At 44.6% G+C, this 14,844-nt stretch overlaps 1 protein-coding gene across 1 annotated transcript in view; it reads left to right on the forward strand.

Annotated features, from left to right (window-relative positions):
* Positions 1-14,844, forward strand: part of ME3 (malic enzyme 3) — a 136,222-nt gene that overhangs the window by 69,189 nt on the left and 52,189 nt on the right. Inside the window, exons 2-3 of the mRNA XM_055802959.1 lie at positions 5,381-5,514; positions 7,069-7,218. Of these exons, the coding sequence (XP_055658934.1) occupies positions 5,381-5,514; positions 7,069-7,218 (284 nt within the window). The remainder of the gene's footprint in view (positions 1-5,380; positions 5,515-7,068; positions 7,219-14,844) is intronic.

The following is a 14,844-nucleotide window of genomic DNA, read 5'->3' on the forward strand; positions in this document are numbered from 1 at the left end:
CAGCAAGCCCTTTTCAGAACAAAACCCCTGGCTTAGCCCCTACATAGCGTGAAGCCTTGTGGGCAGCTGATATTTTTGCCTTTGTTTTTGGGTAGTGACATAGCATCTGCCCTCTCCATGCCAACTCATTTCCCACACATTTAAAAATGAATTGGAGCACCTGGCTTTAGCTCTGCAGGGCTGTGGCTCACCATCTAATCATTAGACCTTTCAAGACCAGAAAAAGAGTGGTACAATATGGCTTTCAGGCAGTCTTAAAAAAAAAATCCAACCCTAAAAGCTTTAATCTTAAACATAGCAATACCTCAGTGAATTCCAGCTTTTGATCTGGGGCAGAATGTGTTTCCAAATTCATTTCACGCTGTGCTGTTTCAGTGAATATAACCACTTCACCCAGGGGTCCTACTCCTAGACCTTCCGAGAAACTTCAGAAAGCAGCCTTCAAAGTTAGAGCAGGCAATTTCTGCTCTGCTCCCAACCCTGCCACAGTGCCACTGTATGATGGACCAGCTCTGCACTTAAAAGTGTTTTGGAGATTTAACTTGATTGTGAAGGCAGCGACTTCCTCATCTCACATGGCTGCAGTTGCTCCAGTATGAAGATGCTTGTACTGGTATAGCTCGTTCAAATGAAATAAATGCAAAAGTGCAGTGAGCTAGAGATGTTGTATATTAGTACAACCGTGCTTACCCTTGGACTGTTAACAGCACAACTGTGGTGTTTAAACAGTTCAATCTGCTCTCACCGTCCAGAAACATGCATTCATGCGCATAGATCTCCAAATTGCTTAAGATTCAAGTTCGGAGTCTTGTATTTGCTGTGTCTTAAAATAGTGAGTTGGCACTGGAGACACGGAGATACTCCTGGCACTGTGCAGACCTAAAAACTAGCCAGAAATTAAGCACCAAGTGGCATTGTGCCCAAGGCACGCACAAATGTCCCTCCCAGCCCTAGTTACACAGACAAACTGCTGTACAACCCCACGGTCCCCTTTGGCCTTATTCAGTCTTACTAATTATTACATTAATTCCCAATACCACTTCAAGAGGTTTCCCAGCACACTGCTGAACACTTTTCAGCCGATTTCCCCCTAAAAGGAGAAAAAAGTCCCAGTGGGACTGAAGGGCAAGTGCCCAAATACAGGTGCTTCACCCTCCTGGCAGCTGTAATTCCATCACAGATCTCACACCACCCCTGGGCAAAGGGAACTCCTGCCCATGCTGGGTCGTTGGGGATGTCCAACCCACTGGAAGCAAAACGGGGGACTACCAGTGGCCGTGCAGACTGCTGGTGTCGTAGGGTGTCATGGTATAACCTTGAACAGAAATGAGCTGAAATATAGAAGTTTTTTTCTTGTATTGGGTGTGTGATCATTTGTTGAAATGGTGAAGCTTTTCACTATTTTAGTGCGTGGCAAATAACTGAAAGACCTTTTTTCCTATTGAAAAAAATCCTGCAAGAAGATTTTTAGTGCTTGGGGGCAATAATGCCTAGGACAGTGTGTTTCGGCCTTTTCTACCTCTTTTGGGAGAGTAAGCATCACTGGTTTACTTTTTTTGCTAAGCTGGTCTGAGATCAGGTCTGAGACCCTGAGCAGCCAAGCTGTGATATGACTCCCTCTAGACGAGCAAGTGGAGTGTTTACTGCCAAATATTTCTGTCTCCCATTATCTATCTTCCATGTTCAAAGGCTGCAGGAAGTAAATGGTTTGAAATTGTATCTTTTTTATTTTTTCCCATTCATTGCAGATAAACTTTGACATTCCACAGTTAGCTGTATTTTCTCTGCTGTGATATAATATTGCCAGTGTAAAGCCAAATACTGACCGAGAACTGATGTTGATCTTAGTCTAATATTTCAGAAGGCTCCAGTGTGGAGAATGTGGATGGTTACTATTTTTCTGATGAGAACATGTTGGGGCTTTTAAATTCAGAAATGATGACTCAGAAAAACTCGAACTTTATCTTGTGGGAACCTAGCATTTCTGCTATGAAACTCATTTAGGGAAAGGCTTCTCAGGTCCAGGAAGGAAATTTGAGTCATAAATGTCAGGCGCTTCAGCAGAACCAGCCATGTCCTGGGCACTCCATTCAACAATGACCACAGAGACCTCGATCTCATTTCTGGGTTTGACAGCAAAATCTTGACCTCCCACCTCCTAGGCAACTGCTGACTCCTGGTCTGCTGGCTGGGAGAGGAATGATTTCTCTCTGCCATGTTCTTACATCAAAGATTTCAAAAATATTTGGCTCTATCCTAATACCCAGCAGAAAAAACTTTGAAAATGCTTCTGGGATAAAGATGATTTTCTTCTCAGATGTCCTAGAGGCTGAATATTTTTTCTGAAACATATGAAAACTTTTTTAAAAAAAAAAAATTTGCTAGTACACAGTTTACTAGGAAAAGAAGTGTCATACTATGCTCAAAGCATGGATCTGGCAAACAGGAGAATCAGTTTCAGTCTTTTCCTCTTTCCTGTCACAGGTTACTTGGCATCACTGATAGTTTGACAGACTTTTTCACCAGCTTACAAGTGTATTCACCACTTAGAAGTGAATGGCTCTTCCAGCAGTCCATTCCCATGGCTGTATGTCCCCAGGGGCTGTGCCGATGTCTGTAGAGCCATCTACAGTGTATCGTCAGCCAGGGGAGCTGCTCTGAGCTCAGATGACCTGGTTATTTTTAATCCAGGTACTTCCTTTCACTGATTAACCATGTGACTGCACACATGCTTGCGCTGGCACAACCATTGGGATGGCACAGGGACAGGAACAAGCAACAGGAGGTGAGGGAAGGCTGCCAAACCCAAGTTCATCGAGATACATCCTCAGATTTTCTTGTGCAATGGTAATAACAGTTATTTGTCAGAGAGAAACACTAAATCCATGGAAGAAAATAACATTTTAACAGCTATGTAGTCATAAAGCTGCTCATTAAGATTTTTTTAAAGCATTTGTCTGTGTGCTTGACTAGATGTAGTCCAAAAATTACTGATTTTTAATATTTTACTGCCAGCTGTTCATCAAGATATGAGTCGGTTGGTTAGTTATGGGTGAAGTTTTTGCTGGGATTTAAGCTCCTTAGACGGTTCTGAAAATGTTTCCTTCTATCCTGCTGTCTAATCTGCTATCAGCATAGCAGAAATCCCATTAATTAAGGACTAAGACCTTTTTTAATCTTCTTCACAGCCTGCAGAATGCATTTACCGTTGCTATTCATCAGGCTGAGTCTAGCACAGGGCGCTGCTGGTCGTCTGGAGCATCAGCCCCTGCATGCACGGGAGTGGGACACGATCAGGCTTCTGCCTAGGAAGGATGAAATTGTCCCATAAGAGCAGGGTTATCCCACTCAATCTAGCATTCAAGCTTCATCTGTGGGCCAGTGACAGCCAATCTGTAAGACTTGTGGCACTGTATATACTCCTTGAATTAAAAAAAAGCACTGAGAAAGCATCCTGCCTGTCGTGTCTGTCTTCTGTGCTGCTAATGTGCCGTTAATACACATTGTGTGTGGTGGAAAACCATAAGGTAACTGAAGTTGATGAATTAGGTATACTATGATGAGTTGATGAGTTGGGTATACTATTCAGTATCCAAATCTAAATCTTTCCTAACTGGAGGTTAGCCAGTGTGATGCCCGTCTAGAAGGGCCAGAAGGAGGATCCAGGGAACTACAGACCTGTCAGCCTGACCTTGATGCTGGGGAAGGTTGTGGAGCAGATCACCCTGAGTGCCATCACATGGCATGCACAGGACAGCCAGGGGATCGGGCCCAGCCAGTGTGGGTTTATGAAAGGCAGGTCCTGCCTGATGAACCTGATCTCCTTCTATGGCAAGGTGACCCGCTTGGTGGATGAGGAAAAGGCTGTGCACGTTGTCTACAGAGACTTCAGTAAAAACTTTGATACTGTTTCCCACCGCATTCTCCTGGAGAAACTGGCTGCTCATGGCCTGGGTGGGTGTACTGTCGGCTGGGTAGAAAACTGGCTGGATGGCTGGGCCTAAAGAGTGATGGTGAATGGAGAGAAATCCAGTTTGTAGCCAGTCGCCAGTGGGGTCCCCCAGGGCTCAGTACTGGGGCCAGTTCTGTTCAGTATCTTCATCGATGACCTGGACGAGGGGCTGGAGCGCACCCGCAGTGGGTTTGCAGAGGACACGAGCTGGGGGCAGTGTGACCTGCTGGGGGGCAGGGGGCTCTGCAGGGGGTCTGGGCAGGCCGGGCCGAGGGGCCGAGGCCAGTTGTATGAGGCCCAACAGGGCTGAGTGCCGGGCCCTGCCCGTGGGTCACACCAGCCCCCCACAGCGCTGCGGGCTGGGGGCAGGGGGCTGGGAACTGCCCGGCGGGGAAGGGCCTGGGGGGGCTGGTCGGCAGCCGGCTGGGCATGAGCCCCCAGTGTGCCCAGGTGGCCACGGCGGCCAGCAGCGCCCTGGCCGGTGTCAGCAGCAGCGTGGCCAGCAGGGCCAGGCAGTGCCCGTCCCCCTGTGCCGGGCCCTGGTGCGGCCGCCCCTCGAGCCCTGGGCTCAGCGTTGGGCCCCTCACCCCCAGACAGACCCGGAGGGGCTGGAGCGTGTCCAGAGCCGGGCAGGGGCTGGGGAAGGGGCTGCGGCACAGCTCGGGGGGGGCAGCTGATGGAACTGGGGGCGTTTAACCCAGAGAAAAGGAGGCTCAGGGGGGACCTTCTGCTCTCTACAGCTGCCTGACAGGAGGCTGTGGGCAGGTGGGGGTCGGTCTTTTCTCCCAGTGACAAGCGACAGGACAGGAGGAAACAGCCTCAAGTTGTGACAGGAGAGGTTTAGATTGGATATTAGGAAAATTTTCTTCACCGAAAGGGTTGTCAAGCATTGGAACAGGCTGCCCAGGGAAGCGGTTGAGTCCCCATCCCTGGAGGTATTTAAAAGCTGTGTAGATGTGGTGCTTAGGGACATGGTTCAGTGGTGGGCTTGGCATTGTTAGGTTAATGGTTGGGCTTGATGATCTCAGAGGCCTTTTCCAACCTAAATGATTCTATAATTCTAAACCTGTTATGTGATTTGTAAAAGACCGAGAGCTGGGCTTTCAGGAAGGCCATTAAACCTAGTAAGCATAAGCTAATTAAGTAATCTAAGAAGAGCATAAAGTGAAAAAAACCCTAAGGATATATACACTCTAAAGATATGTGCACTATAGAGACCTACCAAATTAAAACAGCAAAAGAGTGAGAATCATCAAAACCCTGCTGGCGCTGAGACTGCTAATCCAGAAGCTGTAGGGTCTGGGTGGTCCGAGCCCCACGGTCCCTGCAGGGGAGGACTGCCTCGGGGCCCTCGGGAGTTGCATGATGTCGCTTACTCTAGTAGTGCATAGCATGCCATTTGAACATGCCTTCCTCTCTTCTTCCCAGGGAATGGCTTTTACGCTTGAAGAGAGGCTGCAGCTGGGAATTCATGGCCTCCTTCCTCCTTGCTTCTTGAGCCAAGATGTTCAAGTGCTCCGTGTGATGAAAAACTATGAGAACAAATCTAATGATCTAGACAAGTATGTCAAAAACATCAAATTTCCCATCTCCCTTCCCCTTTAATTTTCAGTTTCTTGAAGTCCCCAGGAAGACCTGAGGTTCCTGCTTCAAAGCTTACAGGTTTCCCCAAGAGTCACTTTTTTCCAGCTGTCCATACTCTCCAGCACCGGCAGTCTTTATTCTGGCCTGTCCACCTTCACCTCAGTTACATGCCATCCCGGTCCCAAAATAGCACTGGCACTGCTTTTTTCAACCACCACACTGCTGGAGATCTCTGGTCTTAGGCAAGCAATTCACTGTACTTCAGGTACAAGTGCACAACAAAAAGGCAGTCAGTCCATGCTTCAGGGCACTGGAGGTAGAATGACCACATGTACCGCATGTACCTATCCGAATGCTCATCAACGCATTCACTAAAATACTGGATGGAAGAGCAGTAAGAAAGAACCTGCCAACTGGTAGGATAAAAATAAAAAGCAGAAGCAATGATGTGTATTGACTAATGTTTCTGTTCCTGAGCTTCCATTGCTTCCAGTATTGTTCATCAGAGTTATCAGTGGAAGAAGGTGTTTGACTGCTGTTGTGATGGATGGTGAGGTTTGCATCTCCATCTGTCTCAGTTGCCGTTGATCTGGGGACTGAGGCAGCAGGACTCTTCTGCTGTAGAGCAATTACATTGGTTTTTCTGTGTCATAAATGCCTGTGTTGATCTTGCAAATCATATATTGTTGGCAATGTGTGATGCTTTTTCTGAAGCCATGCTGCAAAATTGGGTGCTGAACACAAAAGGGAGTTTGTCATTACGTTCACACAAGTTTCTCAGGCAGAACATCATTTGCAATCTCTATTTTTCTGATATACTCATTTTTCTGGCTTCAGTTTGACAAATTCAATCTTAGCCAATGAAGCGTTTTCAAGAAAGAAAAATCTTTGGAGAGATGTAATGTATTCTAAGTCACTAAGCGCTCACATAAACCTAGTGATGCACATGCAAGCCTGAACAACACTAATAATACAAAGCTGATTTAACATTTTCATTTTCTAAATTAATGGCTTTGTCTTTTTTTTTCCAAAATGAAATGTAGCCATCCTTCTCATTTTAGTGATTAAGTAATTGAGAACATTTGAAAATGGAGAGGTTTTTTGGAAATACTTTAGGACAAACAGTGCTTTGAAATGTGCATATTTATATTTGCATATATGCATATTTCATCTGACAATTTGCATAATAATTTGTTATAATTAAGATTATATCCCACTGTGTCCCAGGTAGCCCTGAAATCTACTTTTGACCTTTTCCAATGCATTTGTCTTCAATGAAATTCCAAAATTCTGCAGCTGTGCATGGGTTGGACTTCCAACCCTGCTGAGTCTTTGTGAGCTGTTGGTGAGGATGGTGGAGCTGGCCAGGTCCTCTGGGAAATTTTGCTCTAAGTATCTGCTCATAATGTAGCACTGAGGAGTGTCAGGGCTTGGGAGAGCCGAGTACATAGTGAGTGAGCCCACTAGTGCTTTTTATGAAACTGCCAACAACCATAAATACTAATGTGTATCTATTTTATTTTACTTTTAAGATATATTGTCCTTATGACATTACAAGACAGGAATGAGAAGCTTTTTTACCGAGTGCTGACCTCTGACATTGAGAGATTCATGCCCATCGTTTACACCCCAACAGTTGGCCTGGCTTGTCAGCAGTATGGTTTGGCTTTCAGGAGACCACGGTGAGTGAAGAGGCTGTTCTTGCCCCTTTTTTTTAATTTCATGTGAACGTTTCTTTTGTATTGACAGTCCCTCTTCATGTGGGTGGCCCGAAACATCTAATACTCAATCTCTCATCAAAAGATGGACTAGCAAGCAGCTTCGTGTGTGTAGATTTGATGATGAGCTGGGGAGTCGAGAATAGCTCTTCCTTCTTCCTATGCACAGCAAACAGAATGGTTTTGTTCTCAAACAGTACTGTACAGTCTGTGCAGCTTAGCTCCAAACAGCACTCTGAACTTATGGCTGCACCCCTCGCCATCTGCTGTCTCAGGAGCACTGAGTGCCTTCTGCAGTGCTGGCGTTCGAGTAATTGTTGGATTTTGGATACCTTGTGCTGAGATTGAACACGTTGTGCTGATTTGGAACTTTTGTGTGCACTTCCACAAACCACCCCACAAGAATAATTTCCATAGGAGATGATGCTCTGCTTCAGTGACTGCCTTGCTGCTCAGAACAGCTACTGTGTAAATTCATGCAACATTAAACACTCTGTACCATGTTGGAAGGCCCTGTTCTGCATAATTCTTTTTACTGATTAACTTTTAGATAAAGCCCTCATTAGCATTCTGAAATACATTTTAGTCCTAGCCTGAAAATTCACTGGTAAGGTTCAGTTTTCTTTGCAAGCTTTTTTGGTTTTTTTTTTCTTTGCAATGTGCCAGTAAGCAGATAAACATTTTTGATTTTGCTGTAGAAATGTGCAAAGTAAAGGAATGGAATAATACCATTTTAAAAGCATTTCACGAGCATGAGGTTTAGCTGTAGTTTCAGCTGAGAGTAGTGAGGTAGGTGGGGAAACTGAGGCAAGTTCTACTAACTAACTGAAGGTCGCAGGGGACCCTGAGGCAGACCTTGAAGATGTAAGGGCCGTGTACACTGATAATGAATAACATATTATGGATAAGGTTATCTTGGCAGACGAGCTTGCATCCTGCTTGTCATCAAAATTTCTGGTAAAGCCACTGTATTCCTTCATGTGAGCTGCTCCTTGGGATTGCTTTTTGGCTTGTGTCTATCCCAGGTAATTATGTTCTGTTCCCCCTGATACCCAGCTTCTGGATCTGCTGGGCTGTGGTGTCATTCATCTGGTCAAGCCTTGGTCATACCCACTCTTCCTCCTCCTCAGTGTATATGAGGAAACCAGAGAAGGAATTGTTCTTTGTGCAGGCGAAGGACACTTACTCCTTCTGGGTAGGAGTAAAAGCAGACAGAAGAGAATCCAGACTCTGTCTCCTGAGGGAGCTGTGAGCACTGTCGGGCAGGGAAGAGCACGCTGCTGGTTCTCAGCTAATCAAAATTCACATCAGCAATTCCTGCTCTACAGCCGCTGTGTCTTTGCCTTCAGTCTGCCTTTACCTTGCAAGAAGTTAAAACAATATCTGGGAGCTCTGCTTCTTTTATTTACCTACCCTCGTGTGTTATCCTCAGGAAAGCAGGGGTATCTTTCCATATGCTGGACTGTTTCTGCAGTTGTTGCTGTGGGAGAATTCCCCTTCCTGTAACTCCCTTCTTTCTCGTGTTTTAAACCCACAGTATTTTACCAATGTGGTAAGAACATCTGTTCTTGTAGTCTGACAGTTTTGCTGCTGAACGGGGGCTTCAAGCTGTTCTGGATTCTAGCCCATGTCTTCCGCAGGGAAGGGCAAACTATCATGCCCTTAGTACACTGAATTTCCTATGGCAGGGAGTTTGTTTCCCTGAAGATGTAGAGTGAATCTCAGCCTAGCCTCAGATTTGGTTTTAATCAAGGTTGTTCTAGCAGAAGTGTTTTTCTTGCAAGAAGAAAAGAGCTATTATATCATGTAAAGTGATGAGATTAAAATGAGAAGCATTCATGTGTGCTTTTTTTGTCAGTCTGACTCTTATTGTCTTGCAGTATGTATTTTCTCTCCTGGAACATATTATGTACATCAGGAGCTGGCCTGGAAGACACTTAGTTTAGGGTAGGATGCCAACACTTTCTGCTAAAATCATTGAGATCTGCAGGTTTGGGGAGCTCAGGAATTAAGATCTAAGTCTGAATTTCTAGCTCTTCCCATTTTCGTTTTCCTAAGCTGCGCTAGCAGTCTGGAAAACTGATTCTTAAAACCTAATTTTATTTGTATTGGAAGATTTTTTAAACAAAATGACACCCACGTAAATGTATTTCGCTGGTTTTAGGGAGAACATAGCACCTAGAACTGGAGAGGCTGTCCAAGCCACTCAGTTTTGCTCAGCTGTCACAGGAAGCCTCATCATATAATCCTGTTCATTAGCTGATTATGTCTTATTTTAAGTCTGCAATAAAGCTGCCCTACGTAGCCCATTCCAGTACGTAACTCTCATAATAAGTAGAAAGTGTTTTCCCCCTAGTATATAACCTAAATGTTCTTTGCCAATGTCATCCTCTCTACAATGGCCTCTTCACAGTAGAAGACTGGGATCATGTTCAGCCTGGTGGTTTTCTTGCCAGTAGTTCACGCTGTTCTGTCCAGGTTGTCCCACTCTGATGTCTCCTGTTTGGCTACATCTCTCCTGAAAGGCACCCACAGAAGAGTGAGCACCGCTTTGCCGTGGAGGACTGGTGGTGTTGCGGAGACTGGAGCAGTTAAATTTTATCTTTTGCTAACACATCCCAGTGTGCCCTCACCTCTTTGGGCATTATCTGAGTGGTCTGGTCACTGTAACTCATTTTGTCACCTTTTCCCTGTGAATCTTCTCTTTGACACAATTACCCCACCAAATAGGAGCCACTCTAGAATTGTGCTTAGCATTTCTCCACACTACATGTCCTGCTGTGAACTCGGTCCTGTTGGTCTTGGTTCATCTCTCCAGTGAATCAAAGTCTTTCTAAATCAGTCCTCTGCAGTGCTGCACCTCTCAGCCTGACTTTGGGTGACAGGGAGCTGGTTTGAGTGTTTGCTGTAGCAATTACCTTTTCATCCAAACTGTCACATTTAATGCCGTCGATCAGGTAGGAGAGATGAGATGTCTCAGTTTGAAAACACCACATGGTGCTCCAACATGGATGGACGTGAACATATAGCACAGCTTATGGTAATGAGGGAAGTCTACAGAATATTGTAGTTTTTCTGCGGCCACAGCAGCAGCAATTAGTGACCTTTGGACACAGTAGACTTGTTTGCTGTGTTGAGATCTTTCAGCCCCATTAGTGCTGGCTTTATATTTGAAGGTTGAGCCCAGAAAGATTAAAGCACAAGTAACTTGCTTGCAAAGCAACTCTTGTACAAGAGCATCTGAAAATAGTCCTGTGAGATCCAGCAGGGCTTCTCTCATCAGGATACATTTCTCAGTGTTCGCATGGCTGCAGATTTTGTTTGCCAGATACTGCTGTCATAATTGCAGGGCTCAATGCCTCTTTTACCTTCCCTGATCTCTCTATACAGACTCTTAAGGGTGGACCTTTTATCTGCACTTTTACGGGGCTGATGTCCGGAGTTCTCCTTCCAGGTTAGGGCTCCAGAATCCTCTCTGTCAGCTGATGTATCTGCTCCAAATGGGATCAGACACCTGATGTTCTTTCCTTTCAAAAAGCTACCTGGCCAGCAGTCTAAAATCACAGGCTTTCTCTGTTTACCAGTAGAAAAATGCTACTAGGAAAAAACTACTTGCAAGCATCCAACTCTTGGCATACTTATCTATGATACCCATAATCTTCCCACTTCTTCTGGCGTGCCAGGCAGAGCTCCTGGTGCCCCTGCAGGTTCCTGTCTCTGCCTTCCCCAGACTTCTGCAGAATCACTTTATATTGTTCAAGCAGGCTTTTTTTTTTTCTTTTTTCTGTGGCCTCAGATTTTCCCTGTGTGATGAAGACTCAGGGTTTTAGAATGACTGGATGAGAGGTGAAACCATCAAATTATTATAAATGACATTCTGGCACTGTCACCTAAGAGCTGTGAAGTTTTTGCTGGAAGGTGTCTATGTTGAATCACATTTTTCCTATCTTGTTTTCCAAGCAGCTCCCTGCTGATTTACTAATATTTATTTATTCAAAGTCATGCAATAAGCATTAAAATCTTCAGGCCGAAGTACTAGCCTGAAGATTATATTTATATATATATTTATAATTTTTATTTATTTATATATATTTTTTTTATTTATATATATAATTTTATATTTTGAATTTTTAACATAAAAATATGAATTATTGTATAATTTGTAAGTACAGGTTGAAGTCCCAAGCAATAGCACCTCTGTCACAATTATGATTAAGGACCCTGTCAAAATGTCTTCTCTGTGATCAGACCAGGTTAATTAAGCACAAGAGAAGAGCAACCATGTCCAAAGAGAAGTCTTCCTAGCCATGGATCCTGTCTGCAGCAGTGGCCAGTAACAGGAGGAGTATGAGACTAGGGTAGACAAACATGCTTACTTTCTGGGGGCTTCTCAGGTTATGTTCCTCCTCATTTTCTATCTCAGGGTCTTGTGGTGGTAGTTTTGTTACAAAAATCTGCTGCTGTGTTTGGCTTCACAAGTTCTCCTACTTGGGAGGGGACCCAGATGTAGGTACACGGTCAAGGCCAAGGGAAATGGCTGGAAATAGTGTCCTAAGGTGATAAGACTTGTTTCGCTTCTAGGTGTAATTTCAGATGGTCAAGGGCGAGCCAGACTTAAGGGAGATTTCTTGCAGAGTTTTACAGTTTCAGATCCTATGGCTGCACATGCCAGCATTGCAGTTTGTCTCCTGCAATCCATCCCTGGTTATTCACTTCTCCCTTCCGCCACCCCTGCACCTCCACAGATGTCCACGCAGCTGTGCAATGATCTGCGTCAGGAATAAATCTAGGTAGATCCAAGTCTTTTCTGGGCCAGACTAGTGGTAGTCCAGATGAGAGCCAGTTCACTGCCAGCTGCAACAGGAGTTGTGCTGATGTGATGAAAGGGATGTGCAGAAGCAGGAACAAGCTGCTCAAGGCATGGGGCAAGCAAGTTTGCTTGTGTTCAGCAGCAGTGATAAAATAATTGTAGCTTCAAGCAAAGGACAGGTTAGCCTAGGTACTAAGGAACAGGGGCCTTGGAATTGTTTGCTTTTCAAAGCCCAGAGACCCTTTATCCTCATCAGAAATTTGGTAGGAGGAAGGAATTAAATGCAAGAGCAGAGCTTACAACTTTTTGAGGTGCTAAAAGAGGGAAGGAAGGAGGATTCTTTGTTCTTTGATTCCATTAACAGAAAGAGTCACTGTTACCTTAGGCAATGCTGCTACCAGCCCTAAAAACTTTCAGACTGTGGTTGAGAGTCCTTTTTGCTTTAGAGTGAAGATAAAAAGTCCTCTATGAAGAAATGTGCATATTTAAATGTGCTATTTAAAATGTATTTTTTAAGCTGGAGGATCTCTTTTAATTGTGACACTATCCTTGGAAAGAGACTTTACATTTTTTTCACAAAGAGAAAGCAGAGAGGGAACTTATCTCTGGTCATGGAATCAGGGGTTTATTTCTTCTGTGACAGTGAGTGTTAGTTTTTTACAGTGCCATAAGACCACAGTCTTTCAAGACACTGGGTAATTCATAAGCGTACTGGTATTTGAAAGCTTTTGGCATCCCCTGAGAGCTGGACTTGAACAGGTTGGTGCGTCACCATTGGAGGAAAGCTATGGGGACAGAAAAAAACATACTAAATTTACTTTTCTTTTCTAGAGGCATAAATATCCTTAAGGACTGATTGTAGAACAATGCAAAACACATTGGGTTGAAGCTGAACCTGCAGAATGAAAGCTAACAGGATGCAGATGGTGCGAAAATTAAGTCTGACAGAATAATGATCTGTGCGTCTGACAAAAAATGAGCAAATGAACCATCAGTCAGTCTACAGAATTGTCTTGTCAACAGATCTGGCTCTACTGAGGCACTGTTTTTTTAATGGTGTTGCACAGTCTGAGCAGCAGGAGAGAAAGTTACCTGTAAACCCAAACCAAATGGAAATTAGAACAAAGGTGCAAATCCCATAGATTTGTCCCCAACTACAGAATTATTTGCACTCCCTCTTCTATAAAACAGTGGAGAACAAAAGTGAGTGGGAAGACTAGGTTTTGGATTATTGTCCTGAAAATGGTACTTTGAAACCCCTTTAGGCAATCTACTTCTTGGAAAAACACTGGTTGTCATAACTTCTCTTGTTGCCACCAGCCTGGTTCAGCCTTCTTCCAGAAGGAGCTGAAGTCAGTGTACGGGATAATGGATGTGTTTATTGACGTGTGTTTGGGTAACATCACCACAAGCAGACTGGTCTTGTAACAGACTGAGCGGGGGATCTGTGGAAAGGACCATGGAGACTTGTCGTCAGGAAGCCCTGAAGAGGTTGGCAAGAGGTATAAGTGGGAGGCAGTCCTTTGGATGGGACAAGGTTATGGAATAAGGAGAAGACCATGGTTGGAGTAGATGAAGAGGAAGCAGTTAGTGCAGAGGGAGCCCAGGGCTGATGAGAACAGCTCAGCCTGTCTGGAAACCTCTGCGGAGAGGTGCCAGAGTACTTCAAGGGTTCCCACTGCTCCCTCTGTGCTGACCCCGCTTTTTCCAGGTCAATCTTTTCAGCATGCTGTACCCCCATCCTTCTCCCTGCTCTGTTCCCCCTTCAGTTAAGTGGCTTTCAAGATGGGGAGAGGAGCACAGAGTGGCTTCTGGCCGTACAGAGAGAAGAGCTGTGTATCAGCTGTGATCTGAGGTACCATGGAGGCTTGGAGAATAGGATGGACATGGTTGGTGCTGGAAGGCTGTACCACAGTTGTTATACCGCAGTGGGAGTTAAAAAGGTCTTAGACCCATTTTTTCATTAGAAAGACAAGAAGTGCACCTCTTTCCATTTCTCCAGTCTTCTCTCTGTCTCCCCTTACTTTTCCTGAGCAAAATGTATGTGCAGTGGTTCTGACAACCAAGAGAAACTTCCATGGGCACGAGGTAGAATCTCATGCCCACTGAAGTTAACAGCAAGGTCTCATATTTGTGAAGGCCAAGCTTTCCCCTGCTGTCAGAGATGATTTAGATTTAAGCCTGTTGAAATTCCCTGATTTACCAGGAAAAGCTCAAAGGAAGAGGTGGGGTTGGCCAAAAGAAAGAGGTTGACCTGGTGAAGGAAATTCAAGAGGAAGTGTTTGCCTTTAATCTGCTGTAAATCTATGCTGCTACCACAAGGAACAACCCCACCTTAAACAAAAAATGCCAGAGACAGGGAGGAGGGAAGAGAATTATTTGGAATAATGAATACCAGGATGCAAACTGGAGGGGGAATAACGCTGGCTGTCATGAAAACCTTGGACAGCAATATCCATTGGGCTATGGGACAGCCTCCCATGGACTACACATTGTGACCTCAGGACATTTTTTATAAGGAGCAATCCTCTTTTTAACTTTATTTTATGGGCTATTTATATTAATAAACGATATGGTGTTATTATATAATTTATATTGACTTCTATATGCCACTGCAAGATAACTGTGAGAGTTACAGTCTCATGTTGCTGTGTTACAGCTGTGTCAGAGCTAGCAAGGTGGCACTTTTATCCTCTAATAACAGGGTATCCATTTCTGAAAGAGGAGAGGAATCAACAGGCAGCATAAAGAGCTGTTCTGCATTTGCCAAAGACTTCCCC

This window comes from Falco peregrinus, chromosome 4 (assembly GCF_023634155.1).
Source record: "Falco peregrinus isolate bFalPer1 chromosome 4, bFalPer1.pri, whole genome shotgun sequence".
Lineage (NCBI taxonomy): Eukaryota > Metazoa > Chordata > Aves > Falconiformes > Falconidae > Falco > Falco peregrinus.